Consider the following 15,287-nt stretch of genomic DNA (forward strand, 5'->3'; position numbering starts at 1 on the left):
CGAAAAAAAGCGAACAAATTTGACACGTGAGAATGGCAAATAGCATTATTCCAGATATTCCAGACATGCGGCAGCGCGTATTTTGGTTTCTTTTTTTTTTTAATTAATTAAAGCGGAACACAGAGCCACGCACAGCGCACTTAGAGCCAAAGGCCACCCAAATGGCATCCGCAGTGCAGTGGAAATATATTGCTAATTACAAATAGCATTTATCAATTGAATGTCCCAGACCAGCATAGTTTCAAGGACTTTCCTACCGTTCGGGCCAGCAGTCACAATATTGCCGGTATTGGCAGAGTCGCCATTCCGGAGACGGTAAAGAAAATGGCGGACCGCCTCAAAATAGACAGCAAATATAAAATTAAGGTGCAATTGAATCATATTTTAAACTATGCATTGTTGTTTAAGGCATATAATTAGATTAAATAATTTAATTAAATAATTCTATTAAATTAGTTAATGATAACATCATTTCTGCTGAACACATGTTACATTTTAAAGAAGGATAAACGTCTGCTACTGAAATCTTACTTACTTATTTATTTATTAAATAACGGTTTATATAATACCGAACACATTCATAATCCATAAATCCTATTCATAAATATATTTTTCTCCCGACTGGCTGAGTGACTGAATGGTACTCAACGCACAGCCCAATCCCGGAGCTGACCAGTAACTCCAGCAAAACAATGAATCTCCGCAATCCGTGAGAGCTGTCTGAACTTTAATAACAAATCATCGAGCCTATTGAGCTGCATTGATCTATTGATTGTTAATCTATATGAAGTTTAGAAACTATCTATCTTCGGCAAGCCGAGGACTTAATACCCTTGCAGACCCAACCTTATCTTAATGCTCATTATTAATTGTATTATTAAGATATCTTGAAAAAAAACAAAAAAGTTTTCCATAAACAACTTAATTTTCGATCGATCGTTCCTATGGCAGCTATATGATATATTTGTCCGATTCAGCTGGTTCCCACATATGTACTACGTGCAACAGAAAGAGGCACTTTTGTAAAGTTTATTAGATAGCTTTAAGTTAAGCTTTAAAGTTAGTATAAAACTCTTTTGTTTAGCATCAGATCGGCTTCAAAAACATTTTTAAAGATCTTTGTCAAAATTCATCTGATGGGTGTTTCGCACTTTTTGGAAATCCCTTCCTCCTTGATGGAAATGGGGGTCAAAGATTTGGTGGTTGACTTTCGTATTCAAATTTATTTCCAAAAATCTATACAAAAATCATTTGAGACTAGTTTTACATTTTTCGCAGTATCCAAGCTTCCTCGGTGGAAAGTTCGATTCAAAGTTTTTTTGAGTTAAGTTTTGTTCATTTTGTATACCCTTAACTCATTGAAAATGGGTAAAAAGGTTATAATGTATTTGTGTAAATGTATGTAAACAGGCAGAAGGATGCTTCTCCGACCCCATAAAGTATATATGTATATTCTAGATCAGCATTAACAGCCGAGTCGATCTAGCCATGTCCGTCTGTCTGACCGTCCGTCCGCCCGTCCATCCGTTTGTATGAAGGCAAGGATCTCAGAACCTATAAGAGCTACAGATTTACAATTTGAATTTTAGCTGTGGGTCCTCCTAATCCATGCGCAGTACGAGTTTGTTTCCGATAATCGATAACTTAATCCGATTCCAAGCAATCGATAAAAATCGATATCGAAATCCTGTTTTTTGAGCGTTTTTGGTAAATAAATCGATCTAGATTCACCAAACTTGACATGTAGCTTCTAGAATAGTATATGCTTATCAAGTATATCTCATTTTAAACCTATCACCACCTCCCCGTAACTACCTCATAGCCATAAATCAAGTAAATAAACCAATTTACATATGCTGCCCACCAATATAAGCCAAAATTTAAATGCAATTGTCATTTTGAGAATACGCGAATATTTTATAGTACAATAAGATCTACTGCTGAAATTTTCAAATCAAGATCGGTTAAGAAAAACAAAAGAAACTGTGTTTTGGCTGTCCACGTGTTTACAGCAGCAAGCGCGAATTCCAAGAATTTCTGTATACTGTATGCTCTGAATTGATTGATTGTTTTATAAGGCGAATGTCTTGGACGTGAGCGCTTCAGCGCAACACCACTTGAAGTCGGCACTAACGCTGTTATTTGGCTTATTATTACACCGACACCGTGCCTGCGGCACTGTAAACGTGGGCCAATAATGCCTTTAATAAGTTTGCAGCACTGCCGGTATAGGAAAACTTTATTCAAAATTATTTTTATTAATTAGCACTGGAGCACAATGAGACACGTCTGTACTAGTCAAGTGACAGAAAGGGAATAAGGTACTATATATATTATCTAAATATTTATCGCCCTCACTCATTTTAATCAAGATTTCACACTTATGTAGCTGATTACTTGTAGCTATTTGGCAAATGTATGGAACCGGCATAAGAAGTCTTCTTCTTAGTATATAACCGAGGAAAGAAGAAGTAAGAGTATCCTAGTAGGGGGTTTTCGACTTACTCAAAAAGTCCAAATTTTGGAGTCTTATCGCTTTCACAGAAACGAGGCAATTTATTGATGATTAGAAACAAATTCGTACTGCGGGTGAACTAGTTGGGCGTACTTTCAAAAGACAGACAGACGGACATGGCCAAATCGACTTGGCTTGTTGTAATGATCAAGAATTTATATAATTTAATTGGGCGGACATACCTCTTGTTACATACATTTATATAAAAGCAATATACCCTTATTAATAATTACATAACAAAAATAATGAAGTATAATAAAAGTTTTTTATATAATTTATCTTCATTTCATGAAATCTTTCAAATATGTTTGTTTAACTAGGGAGCGTGATGCCCATATGGCCATATCTAATTCGAATTAAGCCACGTCCAATTACTCCAGTCTCTGGCCTTATAAAAACGTTTTTACACAAGCTTTTTCGTATTACTGCGAAGTACTTCTAGAAATGAAAGTTTTTATTGCAATATTCCTCCTTGTAATTGTAACGAACTTTTTCGCAGCCGAAGGGCACAGAAAAAAAGTGAAAAGCCGTAATTCACTAGATGACCACCAACCGCATCATCCAAGTCGTCATCATGGACATAGTCAGCTTGCACAACGCAAGAGATTATCAGAGAAACATCTATTTAAAAGAAGGAATGGTCCAATACAAAATAACGATATCCAAAATCAGTTTCTTCCATTGTTTGGACTTGTTCCATCAATTATTGAGCTTTTCTCCCCGTCAAGTCCACCTCCAAGCCCTTCGCCACCCAGTTACCCACCCAGTTACCCACCCAGTTACCCACCCAGTTACCCACCGCCGAAAACGACAACCAAGAAGACAACGGAACACGATAGGTTTGTAAATATATCTATCAAATACCAGCCTGTATTGTAGGACCAAGCCCCTTGAAAATGTGTAAAAGGCTATTAGGCGTTTTAACATAATTTCTATTGAAATTTGTATGCATCTTCGAATTTTCTATATGTTCAATTTATTTGCCCTCTTATCTTTTTTCTTTGACATTGCATAGTGACGCCTCTGGGGAACCTGATTATACAGAAGAAAGTGATTCGATGTCTGATTATTATTTATAAAATTTATAAAATTGAGGCGACCCTAACACTATATACAGGAGAAGATGACGGAATAGCCTCCTTTGTTTAAAATAAGGCAAGACTAATATTGATTATAAAAGCAGCTACAAAAGACAAATCGTGTGATTTTCAAACCTTAAAAATATCGTGCCACCTATAATAAAAATCGTATCGAAAATATTTTGGTTGATCATGGAGCTATCGTTACCTGTTAAATGTTTGTTACTTGTTGAAAATTTTGCAGAATCCTAAACCCGAAGACATTGAACAATTTTATCTTCATGACATCAAATTATATTAGGATATACTTCATTCGCACCTCATTCAGTAATTGATATTACTTTTTCACCCATTTCTCGGCCATGATAAATACAATATAGTTTACATAGATATAAGAGTTTTGGTTAAAAGTCGATCGCATGAAAAAATACAAAGTGCTTTCAAACTAGTTTGAAAAAGTTGCACCTACCAAAAAGATATTCGAAATTTTTTGAGCTAACAGAGAATTGTTCGATGTATTTATATTTTGGTTATATTTTAATTTTCGATTATTATTACATCGATAAGATATTCCATTGTGATCAAAGATCGGCATCAGGCTAAGGTTAGACAATTATTAGCGAGGAGAGATCGGTTGAAGTACGCCAATGACAATAACTGAACTCATAAAACCTTGTTTTTCACAATGTGTCTCAGGAAAGGTTAAAATGTTTCGTAATCGTATTTGGAGGCATATTTAAAAGCAAAGCAGAGCTGTGGAGTAGCTCATGAAAATCAAGTTATCTCTATATATAAAACTGTTTGTCCTGACTGACTGACTGACTGACTGACTGACTGACTGACTGACTGACTGATTGGTGATCAACGCACAGCCCAAACCGTAAGAGCTAGGAAGCTGTAATTTTCACTGTGGTTACCTTATGTGATGTAGATGCACGTTAAGACGGGGTTTCGGGAAATTCCACCCGCAAGTGTGGAAAAATCGCGCAAAACGTTTGTATGTAACTTTTTTGTTTACCATCCGATCGGCCTCAAACTTATTTTCAATGATCTTTGTTCAAATTCATTTGAGGGGTGTTTCACACTTTTAGGAAAATCCGTTCCTCCTTGGTGGAAATGGAGGTCAATGATTTGGTGGGTGACGTTTCGCGCTCAAATTAATTTTCAGAGATCTATAAGAAAAATCACACTTTTCGCAGAATTCAAATTTCTTCGGGGGGAATGCGATTTAAAGATTTTTTGGGCGAAGTTTTAAGTTGTCTCCGATTTGCTTCAAACTTATTTTCAAAGCTCTACATAAGAACTTAATAAATACGTACTTCAGCGATTTGGGAAATTCTACCCGAAACAGTGGTAAATTGGCGGAAAACATATATAACATACGTGCCACGGGCAAGGCCGGGTTATACCCGCTAGCAATCCTATAAAAATGAATCATAAAATTGTCTGGTTCAGAAATGCTTGCCAAAAGCAAATTACGGCAAGTCAATCGATCATACCTTGTTGGCTATGTGATAATGTCGTGCATTCTAAATGCACGGGTTACACTGGCCTAGTGGGGTTGCTGTTGCCCAACATAATGGTTTGCACTATAGTTGAGACTCGTGTAGGGTGATTGATGACGAAATTCAGGACTGGCTTAAGGGGTCTGATGGTTGGTTTTCGATAACTAAACGATCAGCTCACAGCCCTGGATACCCAATTCAATAGCCTACAACTGCTGAATGAGTCTCCAGGACCTAAAAAGTCTTCAGCCTCCTACTGCAATACAGCAGCTTACTACCCCGATCACAAAGCAGCTCATCTCTTTTACTACTCCGGTAGCTGTAAGACCTAGTTCTGTTCCGAAATGTGTGACATCGGTACGAAAAAAACAAAAATCCGAGCTACCAGCTGCCTTAGTTACCACAGCTGGTAGTGTCCCACTGTCCCACCTGTGGCGTCTAAGCCTCTAGTGGCCGTTCCACCAAAGAAACTGTGACAGTCCTAGCCACGATCTATCGGCTAAACTTGAGCGGATGCCGCTAACTCAGCTGGGAGATGGTAGCATTTCTAGCACTAGCAAGACCACCGTCTACACGTGAAGGATCTCCATATTCGTCATATCTTTCTCGTTGATTCAGGATCGTTGGTGTCTTTCCTTCTCAGACGATATCCTGGTCATGTAAAACTCAGTTATGGAGTATAAGCAAAACGTGAGTGAACAATGTTCTATGTATCCTGCAAGCAAATGGCTGGATGGCAGGATTAACGACAAAAAATTCAATTTAAAAACAACTGAGGTATTGTTTCTACGCTACTTATTTAATGGCAAAGGTACTAAACCTTCAAAGGATCGCGTCATGGCGATCTCAGAGTACGGGCGACCACAAACAATATGCGAACTGGACCGCTTCCTGGATATAAAGAACTACTATCGCCGCTGTATACCACATTCATCAGAAACTCAGGCACCGCTCAACGATTTGAAGCGCAAACTAAAAAAGAATAAAAAACGAGCTGTGGACAGAATGGCCAAGGTAATTGGGGCATTTGAAAATTGTAAAAGCAGCCACTCTCGCTAATTTAAGTCCACACGCAGACCTGAGCCTGACTTGCGATGCCTCCGACACATACATCGGTGCAGAGATGGAGCAAGACACCAGAGGTACTGTAATGGTTCTTTCGGTTAGCTTTTGTGTTTTGTTTGGCTGTCAACCAAAATAAAAACAAGTAAGAGGTTCTAGTCGGGAGCTCCCGACTAGGAGATACCCTGAACCCTTTTATTCCAAAACCAAATGGAGCTCGCACTACGCGCTCGTTTCTTTTAGTAGCAATAAAAATAAATTATAAAAAAAAACTCCCTTGGCTGGGATCGAACCCGCAAATGACCGCATTACTTGCTGCCGCCTCAACTCAACAGCCACACCGCCCAAACAAGAAAAAAATCATAGTTTCCTCGGTAGGGTTCGAACTCGCAGCAGACCGCACCACTTGCAGCCGTACCCCTACTCAACAACCATACCAATAATTAAGTCTCAATGAGAAAAAAACGAATTGAAATAGCAGCTCAAAAAACAATATAATCGCCATTGCAATGCTTTTTATAGAATTCAAAGAAGACGCGCAGGAATGTGTCTGTGTACAGAAATTCCTGCAATTTGCGCTTACTGCCCCAAACTCGAGTCCAGCCAAAACATGTTTCTATAATAACTTTTGTATTTCTACAGTACATATCTTATTGTGCTATTGAATATTTGTGTAATCTCAAAAAGTCAATTGCATTCAAATTGTGGCTTATATTGGTGGGCAGCATATGTAAATTGGTATATTTACTTGATTTATAGCTATGAGGTAGTTACGGGGAGGTGGTGATAGCTATAAAATGAAAGATACTTGAATATATATACTATTCTAGAAGCTACATGTCAAGTTTGGTGACTCTAGCTCTTATTATTTACCAAAATTGGTCAAGGTACTATATCTTGTTGTGAAAAAAATTGAAAACACTTATTTATTGATTTAGGGTTTTTATTAAAGACGTCTTCTGACGTTGCTTGGTTTCCATCGACTGACTGTCTTTGGATTATAAATTTATACTTAAGTCTAACAAGAGGGTTTTTGTATATATGTCTCTGTCGCTGAATACAGCGGCAGAGCGGGAGCATGTAGTGAACGTTTACCACATCCATATACTTAAGGCAAATACAGTGAACATATACATAACGCAAGGCAAAGGCATGGTATGTGGCAGAATGTGCAGACGTTGCACATCCCACGCTATGGTCAGGCGACTCAAAAGTGGACGATCATATTTCGAACGTACCTTGAGTTGTGTTATGCTATAGCAACAGAGTGTCACTATATGTATTATTGTTTGCAATACCCTTACATTGGTTGGGTATGGTGAATATTGATGTTGCTCATACTACAATCTGTTATTTGAATATTTATCGCCTCAACTCATTTTTATCAAGATTTCACACTTATGTAAGCTAATTGTGTATAGCTAATTAGCAAATGTATGGAACCGGCATAATAATAATAATAATCTAACTGAGGAAAGAAGGAGTAAGAGTAGTCTAGTCGGGGATGGCCGACTTGCTCAAAAAGTAAAAACTCTGGAGTTTTATCGATTTCACAGAAACGAGGTAATTTATTGATGATTTGACACATTATCGTACAGGTACCAGATGGTCGTATGTTCAAAGGACAGACAGACGAACATATCCAAATCGACTCAGCATGCTGTCCTGATCAAGAATATATATACGTTGTTTGGTCGTACATAGCTCCTGTTACATAAAAAACAAAAAAACAATATATCCTCAATAACAATTACATACAAAAAATAAAATAATAATAATAAAATATAAAAAAAGTTTTTTATATAATTTATTTTCCTTCATGAAATCTTATAAAAATGTTTGTTTAACTAGGGAGCCTGATGACCATATGGCCATGTCTAATTTGATTTAAGCCACGTCCAATTACTCCAGTCTCTGGCCTTATAAAAACGTTTTTACACAAGTTTCTTCGTATTACTGCGAAGTACTTCTAGAAATGAAAGTTTTTATTGCAATATTGTTCCTTGTAATTGTAACGAACTTTTTCACAGCCGAAGGGCACAGAAAGAAAGTGAAAAGTCGTAATTCACTAGATGACCACCAACCGCATCATCCAAGTCGTCATCATGGACACAATCAGCTTGCACAACGCAAGAGATTATCAGAGAAACATCTATTTAAAAGAAGGAATGGTCCAATACAAAATAACGATATCCAACATCGGATTGGATTAGGCGCTTTGATTAGCGTTGCGATATCACTTGTTCCATCAATTATTGGGTTTTTCTCCCCGTCAAGTCCACCTCCACACCCTTCGCCACCCAGTTACCCACCCACACCCCCACGCCCACCCCCACCCCCACCCCCACCGCCGACAACGAAAAGGCCGACGACAACGACAACAAAGAAGACAATGGAACACGATAGGTTTGTAAATAGATCTATCAAATACCAGCCTGTATTGTAGGACCAAGCCCCTTGAAAATGTGTAAAAGGCTATTAGGCGTTTTAACATATTTTCTATTGAAATTTGTATGCATCTTCGAATATTCTATATGTTCAATTTATTTGCCCTCTTATCTTTTCTCTTTGACACTGGATAGTGACTCTTCTGAGGAATCTGATTATACAGAAGAAAGTTATTCGATGTCGGATTATTATTATATGGATGATATATAGCCATTTGGACGAAAAACTAACTTACTTTAAGTTTTGGATTATAGACAACAACAAATTTATAAAATTGAGGCGACCCTAACACTGTATCCAGGAAAAGATGACAGAAGATGAAGACTAATATTGATTATAATGGCAGCTACAAAAGACAAATCGTGTGATTTTCAAACCTTAAAAATATCGTGCCACCTATAATAAAAATCGTATCTAAAATATTTTGGCTAATCATGGAGCTATCGTTACCTGTTAAATGTTTGTTACTTGTTGAAAATTTTGCCGAATCCTAAACCCGAATACATTGAACAATTTTATCTTCATGACATCAAATTATATTAGGATATACTTCATTCGCACCTCATTCAGTAATTGATATTACTTTTTCACCCATTTCTCGGCCATGATAAATACAATATAGTTTACATAGATATAAGAGTTTTGGTTAAAAGTCGATCGCATGAAAAAATACAAAGTGCTTTCAAACTAGTTTGAAAAAGTTGCACCTACCAAAAAGATATTCGAAATTTTTTGAGCTAACAAAGAATTGTTCGATGTATTTATATTTTGGTTATATTTTCATTTTCGATTATTATTACATCGATAAGATATTCCATTGTGATCAAAGATCGGCATCAGGCTAAGGTTAGACAATTATTAGCGAGGAGAGATCGGTTGAAGTACGCCAATGACAATAACTGAACTCATAAAACCTTGTTTTTCACAATGTGTCTCAGGAAAGGTTAAAATGTTTCGTAATCGTATTTGGAGGCATATTTAAAAGCAAAGCAGAGCTGTGGAGTAGCTCATGAAAATCAAGTTATCTCTATATATAAAACTGTTTGTCCTGACTGACTGACTGACTGACTGACTGACTGACTGACTGACTGACTGATTGGTGATCAACGCACAGCCCAAACCGTAAGAGCTAGGAAGCTGTAATTTTCACTGTGGTTACCTTATGTGATGTAGATGCACGTTAAGACGGGGTTTCGGGAAATTCCACCCGCAAGTGTGGAAAAATCGCGCAAAACGTTTGTATGTAACTTTTTTGTTTACCATCCGATCGGCCTCAAACTTATTTTCAATGATCTTTGTTCAAATTCATTTGAGGGGTGTTTCACACTTTTAGGAAAATCCGTTCCTCCTTGGTGGAAATGGAGGTCAATGATTTGGTGGGTGACGTTTCGCGCTCAAATTAATTTTCAGAGATCTATAAGAAAAATCACACTTTTCGCAGAATTCAAATTTCTTCGGGGGGAATGCGATTTAAAGATTTTTTGGGCGAAGTTTTAAGTTGTCTCCGATTTGCTTCAAACTTATTTTCAAAGCTCTACATAAGAACTTAATAAATACGTACTTCAGCGATTTGGGAAATTCTACCCGAAACAGTGGTAAATTGGCGGAAAACATATATAACATACGTGCCACGGGCAAGGCCGGGTTATACCCGCTAGCAATCCTATAAAAATGAATCATAAAATTGTCTGGTTCAGAAATGCTTGCCAAAAGCAAATTACGGCAAGTCAATCGATCATACCTTGTTGGCTATGTGATAATGTCGTGCATTCTAAATGCACGGGTTACACTGGCCTAGTGGGGTTGCTGTTGCCCAACATAATGGTTTGCACTATAGTTGAGACTCGTGTAGGGTGATTGATGACGAAATTCAGGACTGGCTTAAGGGGTCTGATGGTTGGTTTTCGATAACTAAACGATCAGCTCACAGCCCTGGATACCCAATTCAATAGCCTACAACTGCTGAATGAGTCTCCAGGACCTAAAAAGTCTTCAGCCTCCGACTGCAATACAGCAGCTTACTACCCTGATCCCTGAGCAGCTCATCTCTTTTACTACTCCGGTAGCTGTAAGACCTAGTTCTGTACCGGCTGCCTTAGTTACCACAGCTGGTAGTGTCCCACTGTCCCACCTGTGGCGCCTAAGCCTCTAGTGGCCGTTCCACCAAATAAACTGTGACAGTCCTAGCCACGATCTATCGGCTAAACTAGAGCGGATGCCGCTTACTCAGCTGGGGGATGGTAGCATTTCTAGCACCAGCCACCATTCAGCACATGCGACGGGGGCAAGACCACCGTCTACACGTGAAGGATCTCCATATTCGTCATATCTTTCTCATTGATTCAGGATCATTGGTGTCAGTTGTGCCTTGCACAACGACAAACGGCACACAACCAATAGGTAAACAATTATATGCAATTAAATGTCACAAACCGAACATGATACAAACATACGGTAACCTAAACCTAGAGCTCGACATGACCTGGGTCGTGCTTTCAAGTGGTGTTTCATGATTCCTGTTGCTCGTCAATAATTGGTGTTGACTTTCTGTTACAGCTTGATTTGCTCATAGACAAATAATGCACAAAAACCACACCGTCGTAGCACTCACGCAAAACATACCGATGCGGTCAACACGGCCAACAACTTGTGCGAAAATCCTCCATCACATGCAGTTCGACACTACATCATCCCAACTGGTCACAAAACTGGCATCTGCAAAAGCACAAATCCATCAACTGATTGACGAAGGAATCTGTCGCTATTCCAAAGGTCCAAAAGTCACATGGTAGCAAAGACCAGCGGTGGCGATTACAGGAAACTAATCGCGATAGCACCTCCTGATCTTTATCCGATACCACACATACACGACTTCGCTGACTGTTTACATGATAAACTCATATTCACGACTTTGGACTTAGAACGTGCATACTATCAAACAGCAATGGCACCAGAAGACATCTAAAAACTGCAGTATGCACACCGTTTGGTTTGATTGAATTTCTTTAAATGCCATTTAGTCTTAAAAATGCGACGCAAGCTTTCCAGCGTTTCATGGACCAACTTTTCCGAAGTGTCGACTATTTGTTCTCCTTCTCAGACGATATCCTGGTCATGTAAAACTCAGTTATGGAGTATAAGCAAAACGTGAGTGAACAATGTCCTATGTATCCTGCAAGGAAATGGCCTCAGGATTAATGACAAAAAATTTAATTCAAAAACAACTGAGGATTGTTTCTAAGCTACTTAGTTAATGGCAAAGGTATTAAACCTCCAAAGGATCGCGTCAGAGTACGGGCGACCACAAACAATAAGCGAACTGGGCCGCTTCCTGGATATAAAGAACTACTATCGCCGCAGTATACGACATGCATCAGAAACTCAGGCACCGCTCTATGATTTGAAGCGCAAAATAAAAAAGAATATAAAATGAGTTGTGGACTGGACGGCGAACACAATTGAAAATTGCAAAAGCAGCCACTCTCGCTCATTCAAGTCCACACGCAGACCTGAGCCTGACTTGTGATGCCTCCGTTACAGCCATCGGTGCAGTACTACAGAGGAACAAGGGAACTATGTCGAACACCGGCTTACCAAGACGCCCGAGGTTAGTGATACTAACAAATAAAAAAAAAAGCAAATTCCGTCCTCAACATTACTTTATTCGCGCTTCATTCTCTATGGTTAACGTCTCTTTGACGATCGCTGCAAAAGTCCCGGCCGCTCTACATCGCCGCGAGCTTTCATGACGCTCTCGAAGGCGGAGTTGAGTAACCGACATTGAGTAATAAGGAAGTTAGAAATTAATTTAAGGGCGAAACGTTACCCACCAAATCTTTAAGCCCCATTTCCAGCAAGGAGGGATACATTTTTTAAAAGTGCGATGCACCCCTCAAATGAATTTGAACAAAGATCTTTGAAATTGAGTTTGAGATCGATCGGATGGTAAACAAAAAAGTTTCATACAAACGTTTTTCGAGATTATTCCACACATGCTGGTGGAATTTCCCGCGTCTCAACGTGCACCTTCATAACATAAAATAACTACATACAGTGGAAATTTCAGCTTCCTAGCTTTTACGGTTTGGGCTGTACGTTGTTCACCAATCAGTCAGTCAATCAGTCAGTCGGGACAAAAAGTTTTATATATAAAGAATATTTATCACCTAAACTAATTTTAATAAAGATTTCACACTTATGTAAGCTGATTACGTATAGCTAATTGGTATTTGTATGAAACCGGCATTAGAAGTCGTCTTCTTAGTATATATGTAACTGAGGAAAGAAGAAGTAAGTGTACCCTAGTTGAGGATTGCCGACTTACTTTTAATGTCCAAATTCTGGAGTCACAAAATCGTACTATATGGGCGTACGTTCAAGAGACAGACAGACAGACAAGGCCAAATCGACTTAGCTTGTTGTCCTGATCAAGAATATATATACTTTATTTGGACATTCCTTCAATACATACATATAATTTCATGAAAGCAATATACCCTTATTAATAATTACATCAAAAAATATTGAAATATAATACACGTTTATTATATAATTTATTTTCCTTTCAGAAATGATTGTTTAACTAGGGACCGTGGTGCCCATATAGCCATATCTAATTCGAATTAGGCCACGTCCAATTAATCCAGTTCTTGGCCTTATAAAAACGTTTTTACACATGTGTTTCCTTGTTACTGTAAAATACTTTTAGAAATGAAAGTTCTTTTTAAAATATTCCTCCTTGTAGTTGTAATAAACGTTTTCACAGCCGAAGGGCACAGAAATAAAGTGAAAAGTCGTAATTCACTGGATGACCACCAACAGCATCATCCAAGTCGTCATCATGGACACAATCAGCTTGCACAACGCAAGAGATTATTCAAGCAGCATCTCATAAAAAGAAGGAATGATCCAATACAAAATAACTATGATTTGCAAAACTTCGAACGTGGGTTATTTTCATGGGCTGCAAAGGCAGTTAAAGCAGTAGTGGGTTGGTTTAAACCAAGTCCGAAGCCCAGCCCGCCATCCAGACCCCCACCGCCCAAGCCCCCGCCACCCACGTCCCCGCCACCCACGTCCCCACCACCCACGTCCCCGCCACCCACGCCCCCGCCACCCACGCCCCCACCGCCGAAACCGAAACCAACAACGATGCCACCGAAACCAACAACGAAGCCACCGAAACCAACAACGAAGCCACCGAAAACAACGAAGCCACCGGAATTCGACAGGTTTGTACATATATCTATTATATGCCCCCAGTATTTAAGGACCAAGCCCCTTAAAAATGAGTAAAAGGCTATCAGTGCAGAAGGAAGCAGGTCTGACCACATAAAGTATTATATATTTTCTTAATCAGCATCAATATGGTGTTTTATTATATATCAGAGCCTATAAGGACTGGAGACATCAAAATACCAGAATATTCATGAGCCCCAGAGTCTGGTCGATATAGCCATATCTGTCCGTCTGTCTCTTTCTATGCGAAATATTCTCTCAGTTTTAAAACTATCGTCATGAAACTGTTAACATCCCTCTTTCTGTTGCACGCAAAACATATATCGGGCCTGGCTCGATCGAACCAACATATCATATAGCCTTAGGAACGATCGATCGAAAAAAGGGTTCTTGTATGAAAAAACTTATTGTTTTTCAAGATATCATAACCATTCTCGGCTTCTTGGATACAACAAGGCATTGCCAGCATTATGTAAAGGTGCTGCCTGCAAGTGTATTAAATCTTCGGCGTGCCGAAGATAGTCTTTCTTACTCGTTTTCTATTGAAAGATGTATGCATGTTCTAGTTTTAATCAATTTGATTGCCTTCTTATCTTCTTTCTTTAAAATTTGATAGTGACGCTGCCTGGTATTCTGATTCTACAGATGAAGATGATTCGATGTCAAATTCAAATTCTGATTATTATTCTACAGAAGAAACAGAAGAAGAAATTTAGGCGAAAAAAAATTAGATGCTTTAAGTTTTTGATTATAAACAATAAATTTATGAAATTGAGGTGAACCGAAAAGTTCATTGGTTATAATTGCACCTACAAAAATCGTGTGACATTCAAACCTTAAAAATATCGTGTTTACCGCCTATAATAAAAATCGTAGTTAAAACATTTTAAGTGAACATGGTGATATCGTACCTGCTACCTGTTTTGGAATAATATTAAGAGTTTTCCGAATCCTTAACAAGAATTAATGATGGATAAGTTGTGCATTGAAGTTGTCTTTATGGAAGACGCTGCAATGTGTACCAGACAACTTTTGAATAAATAAAACTGATCACCAAATTTGAAATAGTACGTTTAAGTTCGTATATAAGTGTCAAAAAGTCGAGACGTATTTCTCTTGTGATAGTGACAAACTCAATGCAATAATTGTAAACACTCGAAATCAATTAACAACAGCAACAACATTGCCTTCCTTGGTCCCAGGGCAAACATAAAATTCCATTTTTAATATTTAATATTATAAATAACATTTATAAACGCAAATTAAATGTTTTGAAGACCACACGGACCCGCGTGTTTACGAATCTGTTTGCGTTTTATCTTCGGTTTATAAAACAACTGATAACAAAACACACAGCGCCTAACAAATAACCAAGCGCCTATTTTTCGACTGTGCTTTGTCATTTGGGCTCCTCTGCTGCTGAGAAAAACAAGGTGGTCA

The 15,287-nt window shown here is 38.4% G+C and overlaps 1 protein-coding gene and 2 long non-coding RNA genes across 5 annotated transcripts in view; all 3 read left to right on the forward strand.

Moving 5' to 3' along the window:
• The window catches only part of LOC135433282 (uncharacterized), a 79,982-nt gene that overhangs the window by 35,846 nt on the left and 28,849 nt on the right, over positions 1–15,287 (forward strand). The gene's annotated exons all lie outside the window — the stretch shown is intronic.
• LOC135433275 (uncharacterized) overlaps positions 1–15,287 on the forward strand; it is a 41,807-nt gene that overhangs the window by 21,043 nt on the left and 5,477 nt on the right. Inside the window, exons 2-3 of one of the 3 annotated variants that reach the window (XR_010437059.1) lie at positions 13,178–13,840; positions 14,464–14,905. Coding sequence is in view for 1 of the 3 variants with exons in the window: in XM_064689290.1 (XP_064545360.1) it covers positions 13,320–13,840 (521 nt within the window). In the remaining 2 variants the exon portion in view is untranslated. Of the gene's footprint in view, positions 1–3,014; positions 3,355–3,530; positions 3,775–13,177; positions 13,841–14,463; positions 14,906–15,287 lie in introns of those variants that run through there. The other 2 variants (XR_010437055.1, XM_064689290.1) reach the window with 2 other exon arrangements.
• On the forward strand, positions 8,493–9,031 carry LOC135433150 (uncharacterized). Its single transcript, XR_010437031.1, has 2 exons — positions 8,493–8,567; positions 8,744–9,031. It is a non-coding gene; the product is annotated as an uncharacterized LOC135433150 (long non-coding RNA).

The sequence above is a fragment of the Drosophila montana genome, unplaced genomic scaffold (assembly GCF_035044405.1).
Source record: "Drosophila montana isolate Dmon_TW-CO22-7 unplaced genomic scaffold, ASM3504440v1 contig_3217_1, whole genome shotgun sequence".
Taxonomy (NCBI): Eukaryota; Metazoa; Arthropoda; class Insecta; order Diptera; family Drosophilidae; genus Drosophila; species Drosophila montana.